The 25,404-nt window shown below is 38.0% G+C and overlaps 1 protein-coding gene across 30 annotated transcripts; it reads right to left on the bottom strand.

Moving 5' to 3' along the window:
* Positions 1-300: 300 nt before the first annotated feature.
* LOC112721213 (uncharacterized) lies at positions 301-6,086 on the bottom strand. Of its 30 annotated transcripts, XM_072206867.1 has the most exons (14): positions 5,167-5,909; positions 4,856-4,889; positions 4,576-4,723; positions 4,071-4,133; positions 3,710-3,761; positions 3,286-3,403; positions 3,059-3,141; positions 2,875-2,951; positions 2,439-2,725; positions 2,183-2,237; positions 1,929-1,975; positions 1,488-1,574; positions 949-995; positions 301-777 (listed from the first exon to the last, which is right to left on the bottom strand). In XM_072206867.1, the coding sequence occupies exons 1-4, from the start codon at positions 5,199-5,201 to the stop codon at positions 4,084-4,086; spliced, it is 267 nt and encodes an 88-aa protein (XP_072062968.1). In that variant the 5' UTR covers positions 5,202-5,909; the 3' UTR covers positions 301-777; positions 949-995; positions 1,488-1,574; positions 1,929-1,975; positions 2,183-2,237; positions 2,439-2,725; positions 2,875-2,951; positions 3,059-3,141; positions 3,286-3,403; positions 3,710-3,761; positions 4,071-4,083. The 30 variants fall into 30 exon arrangements, 29 of the variants coding, with proteins under 29 accessions (XP_072062968.1, XP_072062956.1, XP_072062957.1 ...); XM_072206855.1 differs by lacking the exon at positions 4,856-4,889 and having other exon boundaries at positions 2,860-2,951; positions 5,167-5,919; XM_072206856.1 differs by lacking the exon at positions 4,856-4,889 and having other exon boundaries at positions 2,860-2,948; positions 5,167-5,919.
* Positions 6,087-25,404: the final 19,318 nt, after the last annotated feature.

Below are 25,404 nucleotides of genomic sequence, written 5' to 3'. Positions count from 1 at the left end.
TTTTTTTTTATTAAAACGGCAGTTCAAACCGCCATTATTTCCGGACAAAATAACGTTTTTAATTAGTTAAAACGACGTTTGAAACCGACATTTTTACTAAGTTAAAATGGTATTTCATGTTGTTTAAAATGACATTCATAAACGACTATTTTTACTGAATAAAAATGACATTTTTTATCGTTTAAAAAGGTATTTTTAACTATTATTTTTACCACGTCAAACAAACAATTTTTTATTTAAAATTTCATAATAACAAAAAATCATAACCTATAAACAAAATATTATATAACTCAAATAAAATATCAAACATAATATATAGTTTTTTTATTAGTATTAGAAATAAAAAATAATAATTTTTATACAAATAATTAAGCAAATCATATCCACTAATTATTACTGAGAAGTATTAGCATAGGCATGCAAAAAAAAGAGCTCGAAGGACATGAGCTATGAACTAAAAAGTCAACTTCTGGCATCATAACATTTCTAGTAGCATTGGCATGAGCTTGAGAAATTAAACCACCAGAATTTCTAGTCTCCAAAGAATTTTTTGACTTTCCACTGCTTTTAAGCCTCTTCAAATTCTTTTCACCTCATGCTTTTGGAATCTCTAGTGGACGTCTACCATTTATTTCACTTTTGTCTTCAATTTCACTATCTACCTCCTCTTGTAAAATCATGAAGAATTCAAACTTTTCCACTTAGTTAAAAATGGAAACATAGTTGGTCCCTCCTAATTGGAAATGCCACAAATAATATCCCCACCCTGTACTTAAACTGAACCGAAATATGTATTATTTCATGATAGTAATTGAGTAGTAATTCTTCAATATACAAAGAATGCAAGAGAGTTATTGAAACACTAAATTGAAAGTAATTAAATGATTCTAATTTCTAAGAAGCAAAATAACAAACACATAGAGTGCAAGAGTAACGGTAAGCAATCACCTTTCGTGGACTAAGAGTAACCTTTTCTTCACAAATTGAACCAAGCTCTGCAAATATATAATATGGACAAGTTATACAATAGGCTGAGAAATAAACTTAACAAGGTGCTACCTTGTAATAAAGAAGCTAAAGAAAGTGCAAGAGGCATGCTTTCATCCAAGTCCTATTAACAATTTTGGAAAAAGTACAGAAGTATTAGCAGTCAATGCAACTTTATCTAGATTATTTTTATGTCAAGCATACTCATAACTTTATCTAGATTATTTTTATGTCAAGCATACTTAATGTGCATTGCATCAGCAACCACAACCACAAATTTTCATTATATGAGTTGAATATTGTTAACTCTTGACTGGTTTAAAAAATCCAAAACTGAAGGAGATAAACATAAACAAGGGGTTCTTTTGTAAATTTGCAATTTCCTTTTTTTTTGTTCAGAATCTAAAATAGTAGAAAACACTGAACTGAAACAAGTAAACATCATATATTATTGAAAATATGTTGGAGTGTGAAGAAAGAAAGAAAAAAAAGAAACTTGCCTGGTAAATATTCCCAGTGGTTATGTTATTATCACGAGTCAACTTGATATCCATAAGGCGCTCATAGTTTCCAAGATCCAGGTCCACCTATCAAGATTCATCATTTCTCTTTTTATGATTCTACTTAAAATAAAAGAAAAGTACAAGAATAAAAAGAGATATAGTTGTATATAATATTATATTATATTATTGTTACTAATGAAGAGAAAATCAGATAGTGATTGTTGGATTAAAAAAGTGATCAAGACCTCTTAACTACTTGAATAACATTATATACTTATATCATGGATCACAATATCATAAAAATAAAAAAATGCTAATACAGTACAATTCATCACTATAAAGTCAACCAATTTTTATTCCTTGAAAATAAATATATACAAATGTGTATAGATTTCAAAAATATATTCCCATTTAAATATGCGAGAGAGAATAACTTACTTATATCTTTCAAATATATTCCCATTCTTCTTATTCTTTCCCATCCCCTGTCATATACTCCAATATAAATAACCAGTGTTTGAACGAATTTGTAAAAAAAAATTGAGCAAGGAATGAATAATGTGTTAGGGAAGGAAGGTGGATGTTTAAGGAATATATATATATATATATATATATATATATATATATGACCTTACATCTAGGGCATTCGATGGCTCCTTTTATATATTATAAATTTATATATATGACCTTACATCTAGGGCATTCGATGGCTCTTTTTCCGCTACAGGTTTCACAACCTTTAAGTATCTGCGAAATTAAAAAGCAGGGATGATGATTAGTCATATAGTTGAAAACTTGAAATGATGAAATAAGAGACACGTTGAAGCTGCATCATATATATGGCTTAAGTGGACAGAACTTGATTAACTAGCAGGGCATTTGTTAGTATAAATAAATTTATAATCTAAATGAATATGTGGTGTGCAGATTAAGAGAAGAGAGCCACACTGAATTAAGTGAAAATCCTCCAGATTTAGCAGTAAAGGGTGTTGTGATGCATCTTCTAGTGGCTGTGAATGCTTGGGGACCAGCCAAACTGAAGTTGTTATAGCAGTGGACAGAGATATATGACATTTTTCTCTTCCCTTTCTCTTCTAAGTAGTTCTATATTCCTTCCTCCTCTCTTATAGCAGTGGACAAAGAAGACAGTGAATGCTTAACGGCTTTTTGAATCCAAGTTCAGCTCTTGCCATCTCTCTCTCTCTCTCCTTTGTGCAGGTAGATGCTCTTTAAAACTGTAGAAAATTAAAATTGAAGAATGCAAGGTCAAATTTGCAATAGATTACAAACAAGTTCATAACTACAAACTAGTTATTCTACACCAAATATTATATGTAGTAAAAAGAGATTCAAGGCTAAAAAACTTAACTAGTAAAAAACATACAGCTAAACATAAGTATACTTCCTTTCCTTTTGGTGGAGAAAAGAAAAGTGGGATCCAAGGTTGCATCATTTCTACTTCTAGGCCAGTGCATGCCAAGAGCCCCAATGACATCTCAGCATATTAATTACAGATGGTCTATAACCAAGGACTAAAAGAGAATCAAACCCAATTCCTTTGATCTTACCAGTTGAGCCAACCCTTATTTGCAAAATCATAGAAGATCAACCTTCCACCATTAACATCATCCACTACAATATTTTCAGGATGCTGCATGGCCAAGTTAAATATTAGTAACACACAAGAAGAAGTATCAAATCCAGCTAAGCTATTAACACAAAGCAATTACATGTCTTGAAATAGTGTTTAAAAAATTGATCTGAAATGAAATGAAATGAAATAATTGCATCTCACTTTTTCTTCTCAAGCTGATCCTTGACAAGAAGTGCAGAACCAAAAGCACCTTTTTTTATTTGCTCAAGTACTTCGTACTGCTCCATGTCATCAACAAGTAATTGAAAATTTCACTCTCCTGAACACAAAGTGTAGCACAAATCAAGCATATTAGACCCTTACACATTTAGTCATTTATATTATTGAACCATAATTCTAAATTCAAAGTAAATAAATAAATGAAATGTAGTTAATCAGAAACAAAGGAATGCAGTTATACGAGATTGCACCGAATGGCATTAAAGGAATGGCATTCAAAGTAAATAAATAAATGAAATGTAGTCATTGTAATACTCAAAAGAGCAATGTTGATATAATCAATAAAAATAAGTCTCCTTCTAATAGTTTCAACCCAATAAACGTAGTAGGAAGTTGGAAAACTTACGTGATAGACCAATTTTGGCCAAGAAATCTTCACTCTTCATCAATCTCACAATCTTCATCAGAAAAAGAAAAGAAGAAGATGTTGAATTTAATTATGTGGCACACCTTGAAAGATTCATTGTCTGTTTTAAAGTTTATTCCTGGAGCATACTTTAGCCACACAGGAAATCCTCTATATACAACAAAAAAATGATAAATAAAATAAAATTAAATTAAAAATTATAAAAAATAAAGGAAGATTTAAGGACTCCATCTCCTTAAGCTTTTCTTAATAATCTTATTTAAAATGGTCATATGCACTTAACTTATTGGACAATTCCTGCACCGAAAGAAAACTGCTAATACGTAACTCCTCTTGTTACCTTATTATACAAACTAGAACCAGGAGGATCTATAAGGAAGCACTTGATCCTTGGATTCTTTTCCTGTTGTGCATAAAACTAGAATGTCAAGCAGGGTCCATAATCAAAATCGCATTGTTGCAAAGGTGACGGTAGAGGAACAGGGTATGAACCTAAAGAAAACTGCTAATACCAGACACAATGCCACCAATGCCTGCTGCTACATTTTCTTTAGATTCCCTTCTAATGATCTTTGTGAGTAATTGACACTGGTCTTACTCTTTCAACAGTTGCCCCAAGGGCTTCAATTATTTGAGAATGAAATTTGATTCCAATACAGTAAACAAATTGCTTCAGTCATAGTGGGAGGCTAAGAAGAACATGGTTAAATTAAATTAACTTGATAGACAGAAACTCTACTTTGTCAAGATTAATCTAGCAGCTCTATAATGACATGCAAAATGTTACGAGATAATGAGTCTTAATAGTGTATAATTAGCATGCTTAACTAGAATAACAAAAGTACCTATGTTCTCAATGGTGGCATCATTGGGTATAATAACGTGGGATTTGCATGCGAATGCAGGAGCAACCATGGTGATGCTAATGGCAGTGCTACTAGCACTTCCTTCAATGATTATTCCACCTGGACTTAGCTGGCCAGATTCTAAGGCCTGCATAATCAATCATAGAGAGTTTAATATGTAGAGGAAGACTTTTATTTCACACCTAATTTGTCGCAAACTATGAATTTATCTAAAAATTTTATTCTAAATGAAAATTCTAAAAAACAGTAAGATTTGTACCTCTAGGATAATTGGATGACTTGAACATCTTGTCCTAATTACAGAAAACAGCAAGAAGAACTAAGTAGAAACTGGAAACTTAATTCACAGAACAAATTTCTTTCATATTTTATTTTCATATTCAAATCTAACATAACATAGCACTCCTTTTCAACCTCATCCATCAGTCTCATACTCATGCACCAAAGAATCAAAACCCTAATATCGCACCACGAAATTAAAACTTGACTTGACTAGTTGATTTCCACAATATCATGGGGCATAACTGTAAATTTAGTGAAAAATGAAAAAAAAAAATAAAGAGCACTTACTGTGAGCAAGTGAGATGAGCGGTTCTCAATCTCATCGATCATGTCACGTGCATTTTCTAGAGCTGGCACTGCCTCCATGATTCTGTTGGAGCCGCATTCGCGTAGAGACAGTTCTCTCCTCATGAACGTGTGGTAAAATTCCACCACCTCTGGCTCCCTCGTCAACAAGAACAATGACGCAAAAGATCAATCAAAGTAAAAATACACAATAAGAAAAAAGAACATGCATTCTCTATTTCTTCCTATTAGAGCATGAACTTGATCTAAAAATATGAAGAGAAAGGAAAAATCAAAAGATGAAGTAGATCAAATTAGTAATTAATAATTCACAAAATAACAAAACCAAATCGCAGAAGCACAATTGGAGGCTAGCAACAACGGCGCCGCTTGTGGCGGTGGCAAACTTCAGATCGAAGTTGAAGAACCAGTTCACAGGAGCTCAATCATAGGCAGCAATAACATCACTTGCAGTAGTACAAAGATGAATCGTGACGGCAAACCCTCAGATCAGAACTGGAAAACTAGATCAACAAAAGTGGCTTCATCGCGTGGAGATGAACAACGGCAATTGTTAGGGTTTCGTATACTCTCCCTCTCATATGTTGAAAAGCATCACTTGCTTTCACTCTCATATTCTCTTTTAGTTTTATAAAAAAAAAACATTAAAACAATTGTAGTGGTGGGTATAAATGCCAAAATGTAGCGCTTGTAACAAGGATATTATGGCATAAGAGAGAAATGTTAAAATGAACCAACAATACGGCAGTTAAGTAACATTGCCATAATATTAGTGCCATTTTAATTATATTTTTTTGTAGTGCACGAGGTCGGGATTTTGCAAAACCTTTTTTATCAGCTCGTCGGTTCGTACAATTATCAAATAACTTTAGAAATACTGGCACAACTGATGTGCCAATGTCAGTAATGCAAAAGTGAGTTTCTCTATTTTTGAGTATTGTAGCTCAGGTCCTTGAAGGACTTTGCTAAAGAAATACACTGGCCATTGATGTTTGTCCTGATCTTCTGAGACCAAGGCCGAAGTCAGGATCTCTTCATTCACGGATAAATACAAATATCAGGTTGCCCATTGATGAACGGATTTTTGCTAGTAAAGAATTCACAATAAATTCTCGTTGCTAGTATATTTTCTAAACCAACAAGAATCCTTTCATACAAAAGTTTTGTTTGTCACTTAAGCAAACACAATAAAAATAATAACCAAAGTATTCAAACTTCGGGTCGTCTCTCAAGGAATTGCAGGGAGGAGTAGTTATTATTGGTTATGGAAAAGTATCTTTTTGGGGTTTTTAAATAAGAAATAGGAAAAGTAAATTGCAAGAATTAAATCAATAACTAATAAAGCTCTTGGCAAGGTATGAGAAATAGAAGTCCTATCCTAGCTATCCTTATCAATTGTGATGAGAATTGTTCATTACTCCCACTTAGTTAATCCTTACTAAATAAAGGAAAGTCAAGTGGACTAATCAATTTGATTCCTCAAGTCCTAGTCAACTCCTAAGGAAAGACTAGCTTTAGAGGGATCCAAACCAACCAGCAAATTCCAATCATCAATCAACAAAGGAGTTTGATAACTCAAGTGTCTCCAATTACTCAACCAAAGCCAAAAGGAGAGAGCATCAACAACATAAATAGAAGAAAACAATCATAAATATGAAATACCTCAAATTGCATTAAATAAAGAAATCAAATCTAACATGGAGTTCATAAACCAAATTGGGAAAATAAATAAACTAGAATGCTAGAGTAAATAAAAGTAGAAGAGAAACTAAATTAAAGGAACATTGAACCTGGGATTGAGAAGAAATAAACCTAAAACTAAGAGAAATCCTAAAACCCAGAGAGAGGAGAGAGCCTCTCTCTAGAAACTACATCTAAAACCTAAAATTGCGTATATTAGAAGTGAATGAATGAATGATGAATGAATGAATTTCTTGATTCCCCCACTCTGTAGCCTCTAATTTGTGTTTTCTGGGCCAAAAACTGGGTCAATAATAGCCCAGAAATTACCCCCAGCAATTTCTGATACGTCAAGCACGTGGCTCTGTCACGTGTACACGTGGATTGAACTTTCGTCAGGTCACGTGTACGCGTGATCCACGTGTGCACGTCACCTAACAACATGGAAACTATGGCAAATTATATATCATTTCAAAGCCCCGGATGTTAGCTTTCCAACACAATGGAAACCGCCTCATTTAAACCTCTGTAGCTCAAGTTATGGTCGATTTAGTACGAAGAGGTCAGGCTGGACAGCTCAGCAATTCCTTCAGTTTCTTGTATTCCTTCCACTTTTGTATGCTTCCTTTCCATCCTCTAAGCCATTCCTGCCCTATAAACCTTGAAAACACTTAACACACATATCAAGGTATCGAATGGTAATAACAGAGGATTAAACATAGCAAAATTAAGGCCAAAGAAACATGTTTTCAATCATAGCACAAAATCAGGAAGAAAAATGTAAAGCATGCAATTTCTATGAATAAGTATGAGAATAGTGGATAAAATTCACTCAATTAAGCACAAGATGTACCACAAAATAGTGGTGCATCACCCATGCTTGGGTTTTGCCAAAATAAGAGGAGATAAGAGTAAGTTTTTAAAATGCTGGAAAGCAACCTTACATTCCTCCATCTAAGCAAAGTCAATATCTTTTCTCATTAAGTTAATGAATGGTTTCGCTTTAGTGACGAAGGCTCCCAAGAACCTGGTTAGGGCAGCCAACTGACCTGTCAGCCTTTGGACCTCTTTGAGGTTTTGAGAGATTAACATGTCCAAGATTTCCTAGAACTTCTTGGGATTTGCCTCTATGCCTCTTTGGGTAACCATAAACCCTAAAAATTTACCTCCCCAAACTCCGAAAATACACTTTGCCTGGTTCAACCTCACCCTGTGAAGTTAGAAGCAATCAAACACTTCCTTGAGGTCCTTGATCAGGTCAAAATCTTCATTGATTTTGATTAGCATATCATCAATATATACTTCCATGTTCCTCCCGATCTACTATTTAAAAAATTTTGCCATTAGCCTTTGGTATGTTGCCCCTGTATTTTTAAACCAAAAGGCATTACAGTATAACAGTAAATTCCCTCCCGGGTAATAAAAGCTGTTTTTTCCTCGTCAGCATTGTGCATCAGAATTTGGTTGTAACCACTATAAGCATCCAAGAAGCTTAGAACCTGATATCCCGAGGAGGAGTCAATCATATTATCTATGTTGGGTAAATGGAAACACTCTTTCGGGTAGGGTATGTTTGAATCGGTGTAATCTACACACATTCGCCACTTCCTATTACACTTTTTCACCATCACCACATTCAACAACCAAGTGGAATAAGTTAACTCTCGAATGAACCCGGCATCCAGTAATCCCTGGACTTGGCTTTTAACCTCGACTGCTTAGTCAGGTGACATCTGGTGCACAAAATTGTGATCACACTTCTCACAACTCCACACAACTAACCAGCAAGTGCACTGGGTCGTCCAAGTAATACCTTACGTGAGTAAGGGTCGATCCCACGGAGATTGTCGGTTTGAAGCAAGCTATGGTTATCTTGTAAATCTTAGTCAGGAGATTAATGATAAAAATGGTTTTTGTTTATGAAAAGTAAATAACATGAAATAAATAATACTTGTGATTCAGTGATGAGGAACAGGTTGAGGTTCCGAAGATGTTCTGTCGTCTGAATCTCTACTTTCCTACTGTCTTCTTCTCCAAACACGCATGGCATCCTTCAATGGCAAGCTGTATGATCCTCTCGGATGAAAAATACCAGGCACGGTGTCTGCACAGCTAATCAACTGTCAGATTTCTCGTCTCAGATGAAAAATACCAGGTACAGCTACCACACGGCTAATCATTTGTCGGTTCTCACTAGCGTTGGAATAGGATCTCTCTATCCTTTTGCACACTGTCACTGCGCCCAACATTCGCGAGTTTGAAGCTCGTCACAGTCATCCCTTCCCAGATCCTACTCAGAATACCACATACAAGGTTTAGACTTTCTGGATCCCAGGAATGCTGCTAATTGGTTCTAGCCTCTACCACGAAGGTTCTAATCTCACGGACTCGGTCCGCAGATCAAAGACCCAAGAGATACGCACTCAAGCTGTCGCCCAATGACTACGTTGAGCTCAGGTAGAACGGGAGTGGTTGTCAGGCACGCGTTCATAGATGTGAGAATGATGATGAGTGTCACAGATCATCATCTTCTCCGGATTGAAGTACGAGTGAGTATCTTAGAATAGAATCAAGCGTGATTGAATAGAAAACAGTAGTAATTGCATTAATCCATTGAGACACAGTAGAGCTCCTCACCCCCACCTATGGAGTTTAGAAACTCATGCTGTAGAAGATACAATATCAAATGTAAAATGTCATGAGTTGTAAAATGAATCTCTAAAAGTAGTTTTTATACTAGACTAGTAATTTAGGTTTACAGAAAATGAGTAACTAAGTGCAGATAGTGCAGAAATCCAATTCCAGGACCCACTTGGTGAGTGTTTGGGCTGAGCTTTCAAGCTTCCACGTGCATATGGCTCAAGTTGGAGTTAAACACCACCCTGGGTGCCAAAATGGGCGTTTAACGCCAAGTAGTGTGCCAATTCTGGCGTTTTACGCTAGAAAAGGGTCTCTGGCTGGCGTTTTACGCAAGTTTGGGCCATCAAATCTCGGGCAAAATATGAACTATTATATATTGCTGGAAAGCCCAAGATGTCTACTTTCAAACGCAATTGAGAGCGTGCCAACTGGGCTTCTGTAACTCCATAAAATCCACTTCGAGTGCAAGAGGGTCAGAATCCAATAGCATCTGCAGTCCTTTCTCAGCCTCTGAATCAGATTTTTGCTCAGGTCCCTCAATTTTAGCCAGAAATTACCTGAAATTTCAGAAAAATACACAAACTCATAGTAAAGTCCAGAAATGTGATTTTTGCATAAAAACTAATAAAAATATAATAAAAAGTAACTAAAACATACTAAAAACTATGTAAAAACAATGCCAAAAAGGGTATAAATTATCCCCTCATCACAACATCAAAATGCCCCTTTACTGGCGTTGTGATGCTAGTGAGCTCTTTTTCTCTGTAATTCTTCTGCTTTATGTTCTGAACCTCCATTTTTCTGACTTATTCACTGAAATGCATTAGTTAACATGAGTAACAAAATTGAAGACTTATATAATTGTTATAAACATCTAATCTTTGATAATGGCTGGGTTGCCTCCCAGCAAGCGCTTCTTTACTGTCGTTAGCTGGACTTTACTGAGCTTTTAATTTAGTCTCAGTTTTGAGCATTCTTGCTCAACATTGCCTTCAAGATAATGTTTGATTCTCTGTCCATTAACAACGAACCTTTTGTCAGAATTAATATCTTGAAGCTCTACATAACCATATGGTGACACACTTGTAATCACATATGGTCCCCTCCACCGGGATTTCAATTTCCCAGGGAACAATCTAAGCCTAGAGTTAAACAGCAGGACCTTCTATCCTGGCTCAAAGACTCTAGATGACAGCCTTTTGTCATGCCATCTTTTTGCTTTCTCTTTATAAATTTTAGCATTTTCGAAAGCATTGAGTTTGAACTCCTCCAGCTCATTCAACTAGAGTAATCTTTTCTCTCCAGCTACCTTAGCATCAAGGTTTAGGAACCTGGTTGCCCAGTAGGCCTTGTGTTCCAGTTCCACTGGCAGATGACAGGCTTTTCCATACACAAGCTGGTATGGAGAGGTCCCTATAGGAGTCTTGAATGCTGTTCTGTATGCCCACAGAGCATTATCCAGACTTCTTGTCCAATCCCTTCTACGGGTACTTACTGTCTTTTCCAGGATTCGTTTTAGTTCTCTATTTGAGACTTCAACCTACCCATTTGTCTGTGGATGATATGGAGTTGCCACTTTATGGTTAATTCCATATCGGATCAGAGCAGAGTCAAGCTGTTTATTTCAGAAATGAGTGCCTCCATCACTGATCAGTATCCTAGGGACACCGAACTTGCTGAAGATATGCTTCTGGAGGAACTTCATCAATGTCTTAGTATCATTAGTGGGTGTTGCAATTGCCTCTACCCATTTAGATACATAGTCTACTGCCACCAGAATATAAGTGTTTGGGTGTGATGGTGGGGAAGGCCCCATGAAGTCAATACCCCATACATTAAACAACTCAATCTCTAAGATCCCTTGCTGAGGCATGGCATAATCGTGAGGCAGATTACTAGCTCTCTGGCAACTGTCACAGTTACGTACAAACTCTCAGGAGTCTATATAGAGAGTAGGCCAGTAGAAGCCGCATTGGAGAACCTTTATGGCTGTTCGCTCACCTCCGAAATGTCCTCCATATTGTGATCTAGGGCAATGCCATAGGATCTTCTGTGCCTCTTCTCTAGGCACACATCTACGGATTACTCCGTCTGTACACCTCTTAAAGAGATATGATTCATCCCACAAGTAGTACTTTGCATCAGAAATCAATTTTTTTTGTTTGCTGCTTACTGTACTCTTTGGGTATGAATATCACAGCTTTATAGTTTGCAATGTCTGTAAACCAAGGTACTTCCTGAATAGCAAAGAGTTGCTCATCCGGGAAAGTTTCTGAGATCTCAGTAGGAGGAGGGGACGCCCCTGCTACTGGCTCTATTCGGGACAGGTGGTCAGCTACTTGGTTTTCTGTCCCTTTTCTGTCTCTTATTTCTATATCAAACTCTTGCAGAAGCAACACCCATCTTATGAGTCTAGGTTTTGAATCCTGCTTTGTGAGGAGATATTTTAGACCAGCATGGTCAGTGTACACAATCACTTTTGATCCTACTAAAGATCTGAACTTGTCAATGGCATAAACCACTGCAAGCAACTCATTTTCTGTGGTTGTGTAATTCTTCTGTGCGTCTTTCAAAACACGGCTTGCATAATAAATGACATGCAGGAGCTTGTTATGCCTTTGTCCCAATACTGCGCCAATGGCATGGTCACTGGTATCACACATTAGTTCGAATGGTAATGTCTAGTCTGGTGCAGAAATGACTGGTGCTGTGACCAGCTTAGCTCTCAGAGGTTTTGCAATTTTTGAAAAATCTTTTATAAACCTCCTATAGAATCCTGCATACCTCAGAAAGCTTCTAATTGCCTTAACATTGGTAGGTGGTGGTAATTTTTCAATTACCTCTACCTTAGCTTGATCCACCTCTATCCCCTTGTTCGATATTTTGTGCCCAAGGACAATTCCTTCAGTCACCATAAAGTGACATTTGTCCCAGTTTAAAACTAGGTTAGTCTCTTGGCACCTTTTTAGAACAAGTACTAGATGGTCAAGACAGGAGCTAAAAGAGTCTCCAAATACTGAGAAGTCATCCATGAAGACTTCCAGAAATTTCTCTACCATATCAGAGAAGATAGAGAGCATGCACCTCTGAAAGGTTGCAGGTGCATTGCACAGACGAAATGGCATCCTTATGTAGGCAAATACTCCAGATGGACATGTGAATGCTGTTTTCTCTTGGTCTTGAGGATCTACTGTAATTTGGTTGTAACCTGAATAGCCGTCCAAAAAGTAGTAGTATTCATGACCTGCTAGTCTCTCTAGCATCTGGTCTATGAATGGTAAAGGAAAATGATCCTTTCTGGTGGCTGTATTGAGCCTTCTATAGTCAATACACATACGCCACCCTGTAACTATTCTTGTAGGAACCAGTTCATTCTTTTCATTATGAACCACTGTCATGCCTCCCTTCTTGGAGACAACTTGGACAGGGCTCACCCAGGGGCTATCAGAAATAGGATAAATAATCCCAGCCTCTAGTAACTTTGTGACCTCTTTCTGCACCACCTCCTTCATGGCTGGATTTAGCCGCCTTTGTGGTTGAACCACTGGCTTAGCGTCATCCTCCAATAGGATCTTGTGCATGCATCTGGCTGGACTAATGCCCTTAAGATCACTTCTGGAACACCCAAGAGTTGTCTTGTGTATCCTTAGCACCTGAATTAGTTCTTTCTCTTCCTATGGTTTTAAAGCAGAGCTTATGATCACGGAAAACGTGTCATCTTCTCCCAAAAATGCATATTTCAGGGATGGTGGTAGTAGTTTTAGCTCAAGTTTAGGAGGCTTCTCCTCTTCCTAAGGAGGCTTCAGAGGTTCTTCTCTTTTCTCTGGTTCCTCCATATCAGGCTGAACATCTTTAAAAATATCCTCTAGCTCTGATTCAAGACTCAGTCATATTGACCTCTTCCACCAGGGAGTCAATAATATCAGCGCTCAAGCAGTCTTTTGATGTGTCTGGATGCTGCATAACTTTGACAGCATTTAACTTAAACTCATCCTCATTGACTCTCAGGGTTATCTCCCCTTTTTAGACGTCAATGAGGGTTTGTCCAGTTGCTAGGAAAGGTCTTCCTAGAATGAGAGTTGCACTCTTGTGCTCCTCTATTTCCAGCACTACAAAGTCACTAGAAAAGGCAAATGGCCCAACCTTGACAATCATGTCCTCAGTTACACCTGATGGGATTTTAATGGAGCCATCAGCAAGTTGGAGGCATATCTGGGTTGGTTTAACTTCATCAGTCAAACCAAGCTTTTTGATAGTGGATACAGGTATTAGGTTGATACTTGCCCCAAGATCACATAGAGCTGTCTTGGTACAAGCATCCTCTAATGTGCATGGTATCATAAAGCTTCCGGGATCTTTAAGCTTCTCTGGTAAGCTTTTCAGAAGGACTGCACTACATTCTTCAGTGAGGAAAACTTTTTCAGTTCCTCTCCAATCCTTCTTATGACTTAAAATCTCTTTCATGAACTTAGCATAAGAGGGTATTTGCTCAAGTGCCTCTGCAAACGAAATCTTTATTTTAAGAGTCCTGAGATAGTCTGCAAAGCGGGCAAATTGTTTATCCTGTTCCGCTTGGCAGAGTTTCTGAGGATAAGGCATCTTGGTTTTATATTCTTCAACCTTAGTTGCTGTAGGTTTACTTCCTACAGAAGTGGTTGGAGAAGCCTGCTTAAGGGGGTTGTTATCAGCACTTGCAGGTGTCTGACCCCTTATTGGCGTTTGAACGCCAGCATTGGGTGTTTTTTGGGAATTTAACGCCAGGTTGCCACCCTTTTCTGGCATTTGAATGCCATAATCATTCCTCTCTGGGCTCTTACTGTCCTCAGAGGGGTTTTGAGTAGTGGCTTGGTCATTCTCTGTTAGTTGTTCCTTTCTTGGCTTTCTGCTGCCTTGAGTTGATACATTCAGTGTTTTCCCACTCCTTAAATGAACAGCTTGGCACTCTTCTATTATCTGTTTAGATAGCTTCTGTCTTGTCTGATCCAATTGTGCTTCCATATTCTTGTTAGCATTTTTAGTGTCTTGGAGCATCTCTTTAAATTCTGCTAACTGTTTTGTTATAAGAAGCAATTGCTGATTGAGTTCAACCACTTGTTCTGGAGGACTAAGTTCAGTGGATACTGCTTTAGCCTCTTCTTTTATGGAGGACTCACTACTTAAGTACAGATGTTGGTTTCTAGCAACTGTATCAATGAGCTCTTGAGCCTCTTCAATTGTCTTTCTCATGTGTATAGATCCACCAGCTGAATGGTCTAGAGATATCTGGGCCTTTTCTGTAAGCCCGTAATAGAAGATGTCTAACTGCACCTATTCTGAAAACATTTCAGAGGGGCACTTCCTTAGCATCTCTCTGTACCTCTCCCAGGAATTATAAAGAGATTCATTATCCTCTTGTTTAAAGCCTTGATGTCCATCCTTAGCTGTGTCATCCTTTTTGGGGGGAAATATTGTTCAGGAATTTATCTGATAACTGTTTCCAAATTCTTATGCTTGCTGTGGGTTGGTTATTTAACCACCTCTTAGCTTGATCTTTTACAGCAAATAAAAATAGTAATAATCTGTAGACATCCTGATCTACTTCTTTATCATGTACTGTGTCAGCAATTTGTAAGAACTGTGCCAGAAACTCAGTAGGTTCTTCCTGTGGAAGACCGAAATATTGGCAATTTTGCTACACCATGATAATGAGTTGAGGATTTAACTCAAAATTGCTAGCTCTGATTGGGGGCGGGGGTATACAAATACTACTCCCATATGAAGCAGTAGTGGGGTTAGCATATGACCCCAGAGTCCTTCTGGACTGTTCATTTCCACTTAGGTCCATGATGGAGAAAGGGAGATGATGCGGATTGTAAATAAAAATTTTATTTCTCTTTTTGTTTTAAAAATTTTACAAAATTAAAATAGAGTAAATAAATAAATAAATAAATAAATTGATGCAAGTTTCGAAAATAAAATAAAAAAAAGAAAAAGAAATAAACAAAATTAGAAAACTAAATTAATAAATCAATTAAAAAGATTTGAAATTTTTTGGGTGAGGATTTTCGAAAAATGTAGAGAGAGAAAGTGGTTAGGAAGTTTTGAAAAAGATATGTCTTAAAATTAAAGATACTTGTAAGAAAATAAATAAAAGAAAAAGATTTGAAAAAGATATGATTTTAAAATTTTAAAGATTGAAATTTTCTTAACAAGGAAACACCAAACTTAAAATTTTTCAATCAAAATAATAAAATAGGACAAGTAATTTGAAAATTATAAATAAAAAGAAAAATATTTTCGAAAGAAATATAAAAAAAAGGAAATTGAAAAAGAATTTGTTTTGAAAAAGATTAAAAAAGATAAATTTTTAAATTGAAATTTTAACTTGACTAACAAGAAACTACTAAATTTTAAAAATCTTGACTAAGTTAACCTAAGGAATTCGAAAATAATGAGTAAATAAAGGAAAAGATATTTTTTTGATTTTTTGAATTTAATGAGGAAAGAGAAAAATAATAAAATGACACCAAACTTAGAATTTTTAGATCAAAACAAAGAAAACAAACAAGAAAACTTTGAATGCCAAGATGAACACCAATAACACTTTGAAGATCAAGATGAACACCAAGAACAAATTTAGGAAATCTTTAGGAAAATAAAAACACAAAGGACACCAAACTTAAAAATTTTTATACTTTGGACACTAATAATTCGAAAATGCACAAGAAAAGCAAGGAAAGACACAAAACAAGAAAAATTAAAGATCAAACAAGGAAAATAAACAAGAACAACTTGAAGATCAAGAAAGAACTAAGAACATGTAATTCAAAAAATTGAAAGAAAAATAAAAAATGCAATTGACACCAAACTTAAAACATGAAACTAAACTCAATTATCAGTTTATTAGTTTTTATCTATTTATTAAAAATTTTCGAAAGAAATCAAAAAGGGAAACAAGAAATCTAAATTTTTAACAAAAACAATAATAAAAGACTCAAAATTAGTGACTCTAAACCAAAAAGATAAATTTTTCCTAATCTAAGCAATAAGATAAACCGTCAGTTGTCCAAACTCGAACAATCCCTGGCAACGGCGCCAAAAACTTGGGGCACAAAATTGTGATCACACTTCTCACAACTCCGCACAACTAACCACCAAGTGCACTGGGTCGTCCAAGTAATACCTTACGTGAGTAAGGGTCGATCCCACGGAGATTGTCGGTTTGAAGCAGGCTATGGTTATCTTGTAAATCTTAGTCAGGAGATTAATGATAAAAATGGTTTTTGTTTATGAAAAGTAAATAACATGAAATAAATAATACTTGTGATTCAGTAATGAGGAACAAGTTGAGGTTCCGGAGATGCTCTATCATCTGAATCTCTGCTTTCCTACTGTCTTCTTCTCCAAACACGTATGGCTTCCTTCAATGGCAAGCTGTATGATCCTCTCGGATGAAAAATACCAGGCACGGTGTCTGCACGGCTAATCAACTGTCGAATTTCTCGTCTCGGATGAAAAATACCAATTACAGCTACCGCACGGCTAATCATCTGTCGGTTCTCACTAACGTTGGAATAGGATCTCTCTATCCTTTTGCACACTGTCACTGCACCCAACATTCGCGAGTTTGAAGCTCATCACAGTCATCCCTTCCCAGATCCTACTTAGAATACCACAGACAAGGTTTAGACTTTCTGGATCCCAGTAATGCTGCTAATTAGTTCTAGCCTCTACCATGAAGGTTCTAATCTCACGGACTCGGTCCGTGGATCAGAGACCCAAGAGATACGCACTCAAGCTGTTGCCCAATGACTACGTTGAGCTCAGGTAGAACGGGAGTGGTTGTCAGGCACGTGTTCATAGATGTGAGAATGATGATGAGTGTCACGGATCATCATCTTCTCCGGATTGAAGTAGGAGTGAGTATCTTAGAACAGAAGTGATTGAATAGAAAACAGTAGTAATTGCATTAATCCATTGAGACACAGCAGAGCTCCTCACCCCCACCTATGGGGTTTAGAGACTCATGTCGTAGAAGATACAATATCAAATGTAAAATGTCATGAGTTGCAAAATGAATCTCTAAAAGTATTTTTTATACTAGACTAGTAATTTAGGTTTACAGAAAATGAGTAACTAAGTGCAGATAGTGCAAAAATCCAATTCCGGGACCCACTTGGTGAGTGTTTGGGCTGAGCTTTCAAGCTTCCATGTGCATATGGCTCAAGTTGGAGGTAAATACCACCCTGGGTGCCAAAATGGGCGTTTAACTCCAAGAAGTGTGCCAGTTCTGGCATTTTACGCCAGAAAAGGGTCTCTGGCTGGCGTTTTACGCCAGTTTGGGCCATCAAATATCAGGCAAGGTATGAACTATTATATATTGCTGGGAAGCCCAAGATGTCTAATTTCCAACGCAATTGAGACCGTGCCAATTAGGCTTCTATAACTTTAGAAAATCCACTTCGAGTACAGGAGGGTCAGAATCCAACAGCATCTGCAGTCATTTCTCAGCCTCTGAATCAAATTTTTGCTCAGGTCACTCAATTTCAGCCAGAAAATATCTGAAATTACAGAAAAATACACAAACTCATAGTAAAGTCCAGAAATGTGATTTTTGCATAAAAACTAATAAAATATAATAAAAAGTAACTAAAACATACTAAAAACTATGTAAAAACAATGCCAAAAAGGGTATAAATTATCCGCTCGTCAACATCTTACAACGTCGTTGTGCAACCGCCTTGAAATCGAGGTCAATGGCCAATTGATGTGACATGAATGCAGGATCTATTCCAGGCATATCAGTGGTTCCCAAGAAATTAAGTCTACATTACCTCTCAAGAAGCTCTGGAGTTTCGACTTCAGGGGGTAAGGTAGCTCTTTATTAATCATAGTATACTTTTCTGGCTTGTCTCAAATTTGAAATTTCTCATGCTCTCTATTGGGCTCTGGCCTCGGGTTCTCTTGAATATGGGTATCCAAGTCAATGAAGAAGACTCTAGTAGACTCTTTAGCCTTATCTCGGAGTGTGAGACTGGCTTTGTCAATGAAGAACTTCATAACCAAGAGCTTGGTTCAGATGAATGCACACAAATTGTTGAGGGTCTTTTTCCCCAAAAATGACATTGTATGTTGTAGAATTCTAGAGGACAACGAACTGGGCTTGTACAGGCCTTATGTTCGTGCCTTCTCGGGAGATGGGGTTTTAGGTGCTGATCCTCTAATCCCAGGGCATCGAATGCATTCCTAAAAAGGAGGTTTGAGTCTGCGACAGTATCAATGAGGATCCTCTTTACTATGCCATTACTGATCCCGACCGAGATAACTAGGGGCTCATCATCATCCGGTGTGGCAATCTAAAAATATTCTGATGTGAACTGGACTACTGGGACGCTTGTTACCTTAAGGACTTCCGAGGTGGCGACTTTAACATCTCTTTTTATAGCATTGTTAGACTTTAGCAACCTGTTCCTTCCAACCACCACATTGACCACCACCTGAGCTGTATCCTCCATGCTCTCTGGAGGTTTGGAGCTCCTTATGTTTCTAATTTCCTGATCTTTATCCTCATTAGGCCGTCTTGGCGGCCATACGTGTTAGACAAACTCGGAAAGCTTTTCATCTTGGATTGCTTGCTCTAGGGCATCCTTCAGATCAATATAATCTTCAGTCTTGTGACCATGGGACTTGGGGTAATCACAATAGTGGGATATGTTTAATGAGGCTCTTGGTCGGATCTGTCTTGGTTTTGGCAAGATGCCCCTGTGAGAGACTTGTTGATAAACTTCAATAAGTGAGGCCACTAGGAGAGTGTAGGATGTGAATTTTCCAACTCTAGGAACTGAAGGTTTTGAGTTCGAGGTTTGGCCCGAGTTTCTGCCTATTTGAGGATACGGTGTCGGGTTCTTTCTTTTAGTGGAAACTACCTTTGACAATCCTCATCTCACATGTACTCTAACACGATCTGATGGATTGCCTCCATGAATTTTACATCCTTGGAGGTTAGATTTCTACGGAAGTTTCCTTCTAATAATCCACCAATTAAGCATAAGCACATGACTTCAGGGGTTCGTGTGTTCACCTCTAGAAGTGCTTTGTTGAACCAATCCAAATAGTCTCAAATGCTCTCCCCTACTCGTTGATCTACCACCAATAGTGAAATCAGGTGTTTTGCTTAAGTTCTCCTGATAGTGAAGTGAGCTAAAAACTTGACTTTGATATCCACAAAGGAGGAGATTGATCAGATGGGTATGGTGTTAAACCATACCATGCTAGGTCCCGATAGTGTTATCGAAAAGGCCTTACATCGGATGGCATCTTCGGCTCCTTCTAAATTCATCCTGGCCTCAAAGGTATCAATATGCTCCTGAGGATCCATTTTTCCGTTATACTTCAAGTCAGTTTGTTTATCGAAATACTTCCACAATTGAACTTGAAGGACGTGGGAAGCAAATGGGGTCTGACCCATAACGATGTGTTCTCAGGATTCCCTATGCCTTTTAGGAGTTGGACTCCTTTGCGGAGTCCTCCTCCTTTTAGACTGGGCAGATCGTGATTCCTCCCTTGCCCAAGAATCACCATGTTGATGGGATGACCCTTTCTCGTCTTTTGGACATGGGAAAGAAGGCGAAACTTATCGATGCTCCCTCCTGTGCTCATGGTTTCCAGAGCGAGGTTCCTCCCATTCCCTAGCTGGGCGACTTTGAGAACGAGACTGCTTGGATAACAAGAGTTCAGTCAATCACCATTGGAGTTCCAACTGGTATCGTTCCAACTCTTATACCCTATGTCACATTTATTGCATGGCATGGTGGTAGTCATGACTTGGGCCAGCAAAATGACGAACTTCATGATTGATGGGTTCACGATTTTCATAGCCCGGAGGGACTTCTTCACGACTTAGCGTGAGGTTTGTCTCGTGTCTATCTTCTGGATGTTGGCTATTCAATGGAGTTTCTAAATTGATGGTAGATTGAATCCGTCATTCAACCATGATCCCTGATAAAGCGGGATCCCCACAGACGGCGCCAAATGTTCATGCTCGGAGCGAGGTTATGATTTGAAGAGGTGGAGACAGGAGATCCCAACTTCGTCAACTGTAGAATCAAGCCTGGTGGTAACCTGCCAAACACTCCGATGCTAAAGTTAGTAGAGTGTGAGGTTGTAAAGTGAGTTTTTCGTGTGTTTACCTGGTAGCTAGCTTTCCATTTTAGTCTTTGACTTTTTGGGTTGCCATTTTTCTGTTATTAAGTGCTCATTACTATACATTATTTACTGGGATTTGGCGATTACGGAATTATGGTGGCATATCCGTTGTGGTATTCGACAATTATCCCATAAGATCGGTGTTCTGAGGGTTACCAAAACATTGAGTCGGGTCTAAACGTGAGGTCAAAGTTCCTTTGAATGACAGCATCCGACTTGTTGATGTCATGGTGCCGCCTATCTGAGTTCCTCATGAGGAGGTGGGTAGTGGTACCTGCAAGAGACTTTGATGCTTAAGTTAGCAAGGGCTTTAGGCAGGTTTTTAGTAGAGTAGAACGTGTGTTATACATGGGGGTGCCCGTGTATTTATAGTACAGTATGATGACCTCCCTAGGGGCGATAATCTTATCTTATCTTATATCTTCGGAGTTTGTTGAGATCTCATCCTTTTGGTCACTGCTTTCTAGAAACGGTGACCTCGCCGTGTCGGGTGCTCGGAGCCTTGGGCTCCTAAGTCGGTATCCGACTTCCTCCAAGAGGTCGGATAGGGAATGGTGGACTCTCCTCTCAGGTTGGCCCTTCGTCCTTGTTGGTCTCGGCCTCATTCTTGGGCCAGGGTATGTGATAAACCCCAAATATGTGGTTTATCTTGTGCTTAATTTGGAGATTTTATCAACTTATCCCACATTTATTCAATGAAATAGCATGGTTTTGTAATTCTCCCTTAATTTGTGCTTATGTGTAAAAACATACTTTTTAGGCTTTAAAATTGGTAATTTTAATCCACCTTGATTCCACTAGATGCCTTGATGTGTTTGTTAGCGAATTCAGGTTGAAAAGGGCTAGGAATAGATCAAAGGAGGGAAGAGAAAAGCATGCAAAATGGAGAATTCATGGAAAAACAAGGATTGGGAGTGCATACATCGACGCGCATGCGTGACAGACGCGCACGCGTGGAGATGAAGTTGCATGGCGACGCGTACGTGTGACATGACGCGTATGCGTGGGAAGTAAATTGCCAAGCGACGCGTACACGTGACCCATGCGTACGCGTCACAGCTCTCACGTGACCTCATTAAAGTGAAAACGTTGGGGGCAAATTTTAAGCTGCCCAGGCCCAAATCCAACTCATTCCTAAGGCTATTTCATGCAGAATTCAAGCTTGGGCAAAGAGGGAGCAATTAGTTGTATACTAGGAAGCATGTAGTTAGTTTCTAGAGAGAGAAACTCCCTCTTCTCTCTAGAATTAGGTTAGGATTAGGTCAAATTCTCCTAGATCTAGGTTTAATTCCTTGTTTTCATCTTGTCTTCTTTACAATTCCTTGTTGTATTGTCTTAATTCTTCTCTTTTCTCTTGTTAATTTCTCATTTTGGTTATTTTTATGTCATGAACTCTTGTTAATTTCCATGCTCTTTAATGCAATTTATGTTTCATGATCCTTTGTTGTTGATTTGAGTTGTTGTTAATTTCCTTGCAATTGGTAGTTGTTAGATTTTATTCTTGTCATTTTATCTTGCTTTCCTTTTATGCCTTCCAAGTGTTTGACAAAATGCTTGGAAGGATGTTAGAGTAGATTTTTGAGCATTCTTGGCTTGGAAAAAGAAATTAGACAATCTTAAGTCATTAAGACCCAACTTATGTTGGTGATCTAGAGTTGTTAGCTAGTATTGTTTTCATTGACTCTAATCTCTTGCTAATTCAATTAGTGAATTGATTAGGACTTTTGGATTGAGATTATCTAGTCTTATTTGATTTTCTCCCTATGTGAAGATAACATTATACCTTCTTTCATTGTTGGAGATGACGAAATAAGATAAATTCTTATTAATTAGTGTTATTAGTGACTAGTATAGAGAGCCTATATTCTCAATCCTTGCCATGAATGTCTCTTTATTACTTTCTTTTTTTTGTTGCTTGTTCTATTTTCTTGCCATTTATTTTCTTGCCCCTCTTATAAATCAAACCCCTTGCATCTTCATAGCCAATAATTGAGCACTTCATTGCAATTCCTTGTGAGACGACCCGAGGTTTGAATACTTCGGTTAATTTTCATTAGGGTTTGTACTTGTGACAACCAATATTTTAAAATTTGATGTGAGAGTTATTTGTTGGTTTGGAACTATGCTTACAACGAAGAATTTCCTTTTTCTATAAGAGGAATTTCTAGACCGACAATAATTCTTGTTTTAAATTTTTGGCGCCGTTGCCGGGGAATTGCAATGGTGGTATGTTATTGGCTATTGTATATTTTTGAATATTGTGAATACGTTTACCTTTTTCTTTTTTGTTAGTTGTTGCTAGTTGTAGGACTTTGCTTTCTTTGTTTCTTGTTAGCTTTTTTTTTTTTAATTTTCTCTTTCATTATGAATTCTCATCACTTTGGCTATGAGTTTGGTTACAATTATGTTGTAGGGAATGAAAGCTTCAATGAGGAACTACATTGTGGGAATGGATATCAAATTAGGGAGGAGCCACATGTTTATAGTCAACCTTCATGGCAACAAACCCCTCCAATCTCTCATGGCTACAACCCACCCCACAATGTACACAATTATGACCCAAACCCTCAACATTGTTGTCAATCATACTCACAAGCCTTATACCACTATTCACCTCCATATGATCCTAACCCATATCCATCATACCAACCACCATTGAACTATATCTAGAGCCACCACTATTCCAACACCAATACTCCCATGAACCACAAATTCCATATACACCATCTCAAGACTTTCACCAATATGAACTACCTTCCAACTATAATACCCTTCCCTCAAACAATGAACCCTCTCTTCCACTACCACCCTTAATGGATGAAGGTCTCCATGCCCTAATGCTAGAACAAAGAGATCTTAGATCTCGTATGCTAAGGCAACAAGAGGAGACGAAAAAGGAATTCAAGGAGATAGAAGCCAAGATTGCTACCGTGGTGGAAGCCGTTAGCAACATGGTCTCCTCCCACCTAAGCCTATACGATCAAGGCACTCCCATTGTTGAATGTGGAGAAGTAATCAAGGAGCTTAGTGAGAAAGTGAATTTAGAGCTTCAAGGTGGAGAAGGGGAGTTGAGACAAGAAGTGCAACAAGAGGAGGAGGTAGAGATTATTGAACAAAAGGAAGTGGTTGATGATTTAGGAGATGCTGGATGCAAGGAGGAATCGAGAGTTGAAGAGCCCTCTTACATGGAGTTGTAAAGTGATGTTGAGGAGGATAGTGCATAACCTCAAAGGCATCTTGCAAGTGAATAATTGGAAGAAGTGGGGCAAGTACCTAATTCCCCTATCTATGATGATTCCGCATTAACATATGATCCTTTTGAGTTTAAGGAATCCTTCCCCATTGGGCTTGGAATTGATGATGAGGTAGACTTCACTAAACCTCCTATTTATGATTTGAGTGATGGAGAAGAGCTAGAAGAAATTGGTGAAGAAGAGCTTGAACTTGAGGAAGCTTGGCAAGAAGTAGAGCTTGAAGCACCTTGCCAAGTAGTGAAAACCTCTAAAAGAGGATGGACGAGAGTGGAACGTGCTTTGTCAAGACTGTTGGGAACTCCTCTACCTATGTTGCTATTTAATCCTTCATTTGAGTGGGTAAAACTTCTAACTCTTAGCTTTATTATCCCACTCAAATTTGTTTGCTTGAAACAGATGGCCAACTTAGGGCGCTTTGTTGAATGAAGCGTAAGATGAGGATGTTTAGTGGTTGGCGGTGTAAGTCTAGGCTCATTATGGTGGGAAGCTCAAAATTGAGGAGCATGGATTGGTATAGTGCTCAAATAGATGGGTCTAGGAGGATGGTTTGGTACCTTAGTGAGAATTCGGCCAACTTAGCATCCGAAGGGACCTACCATGATCAATTTGAAGATGGGTGTTAAAACAAAGTGTGAGATCCTGGATTACTAGAGGAGGATCAATTGTGGGAGCTCATGGTTTGTGAAGAACTCCATCAAAGCTTGGAGATATCGACTTTGAATGATGGAGCTTATTGGAAGTCTAAGCATTGGTGGATGTTCAAGGATGGATTCAAGCACAAGCCACCTTGATGAAGAGCTCCCCGTAAGTCCAACTTAAGGACAATAAACAAAAGTGCTAGGTGGGAGACACCCCACCATGGTAAACTCTTTTCATTTTTCTCCTTTGTAAATATTGGTAAAATAAGTTTAATTTCATGTTTTGTTTAGTTAGTTGAGTTTAATTGGGAGTCTAGTATGTTAAATAAGGTTTTATGGTGTTTTGGTAGTTGTTTGGAGGTTTGAAATGCTTGTTTTGGTGTAAGAACTTGAAAAATTTTGAAAAACAGAACACCATGCCACGCATACGCGTCACCCACGTTTAAGCGTGACCCCAAGCTTTTCAACCATCCACGCGTACGCTTTGCCCACACGTACGCATGGACCCAAAAATTTTCACCTCCCATGCAAATTCCAAAGAGTTGTGTGAGTTTTGGGATGGAATTGTGCCTTTAGCACAAAATCCACCCACGCGTACGCGTCACCTCACGTGTACACGTCGCCCCTCTGAATAACCCATCATGTGTACGCGTGACCCACACGTACGCGTCGATCCCCTTTTCACCCCACCATGCTTACGCGTCGCCTCACGCGTATGCGTGGACTGCCCTACTTCAACCATTTCTTTTCTTCTCTTCTCCATTTCTTTCCTTCTCCTCTCTTCTCTTCTTTTCTTTCCACCTTTCAACCATCACCCAACACTA

The sequence above is a fragment of the Arachis hypogaea genome, chromosome 11, assembly GCF_003086295.3.
Source record: "Arachis hypogaea cultivar Tifrunner chromosome 11, arahy.Tifrunner.gnm2.J5K5, whole genome shotgun sequence".
Classification (NCBI taxonomy): Eukaryota; Viridiplantae; Streptophyta; class Magnoliopsida; order Fabales; family Fabaceae; genus Arachis; species Arachis hypogaea.
The sequence above is the reverse complement of the archived record's forward strand: the minus strand, read 5'-3'. Positions and strand labels throughout refer to the sequence as shown.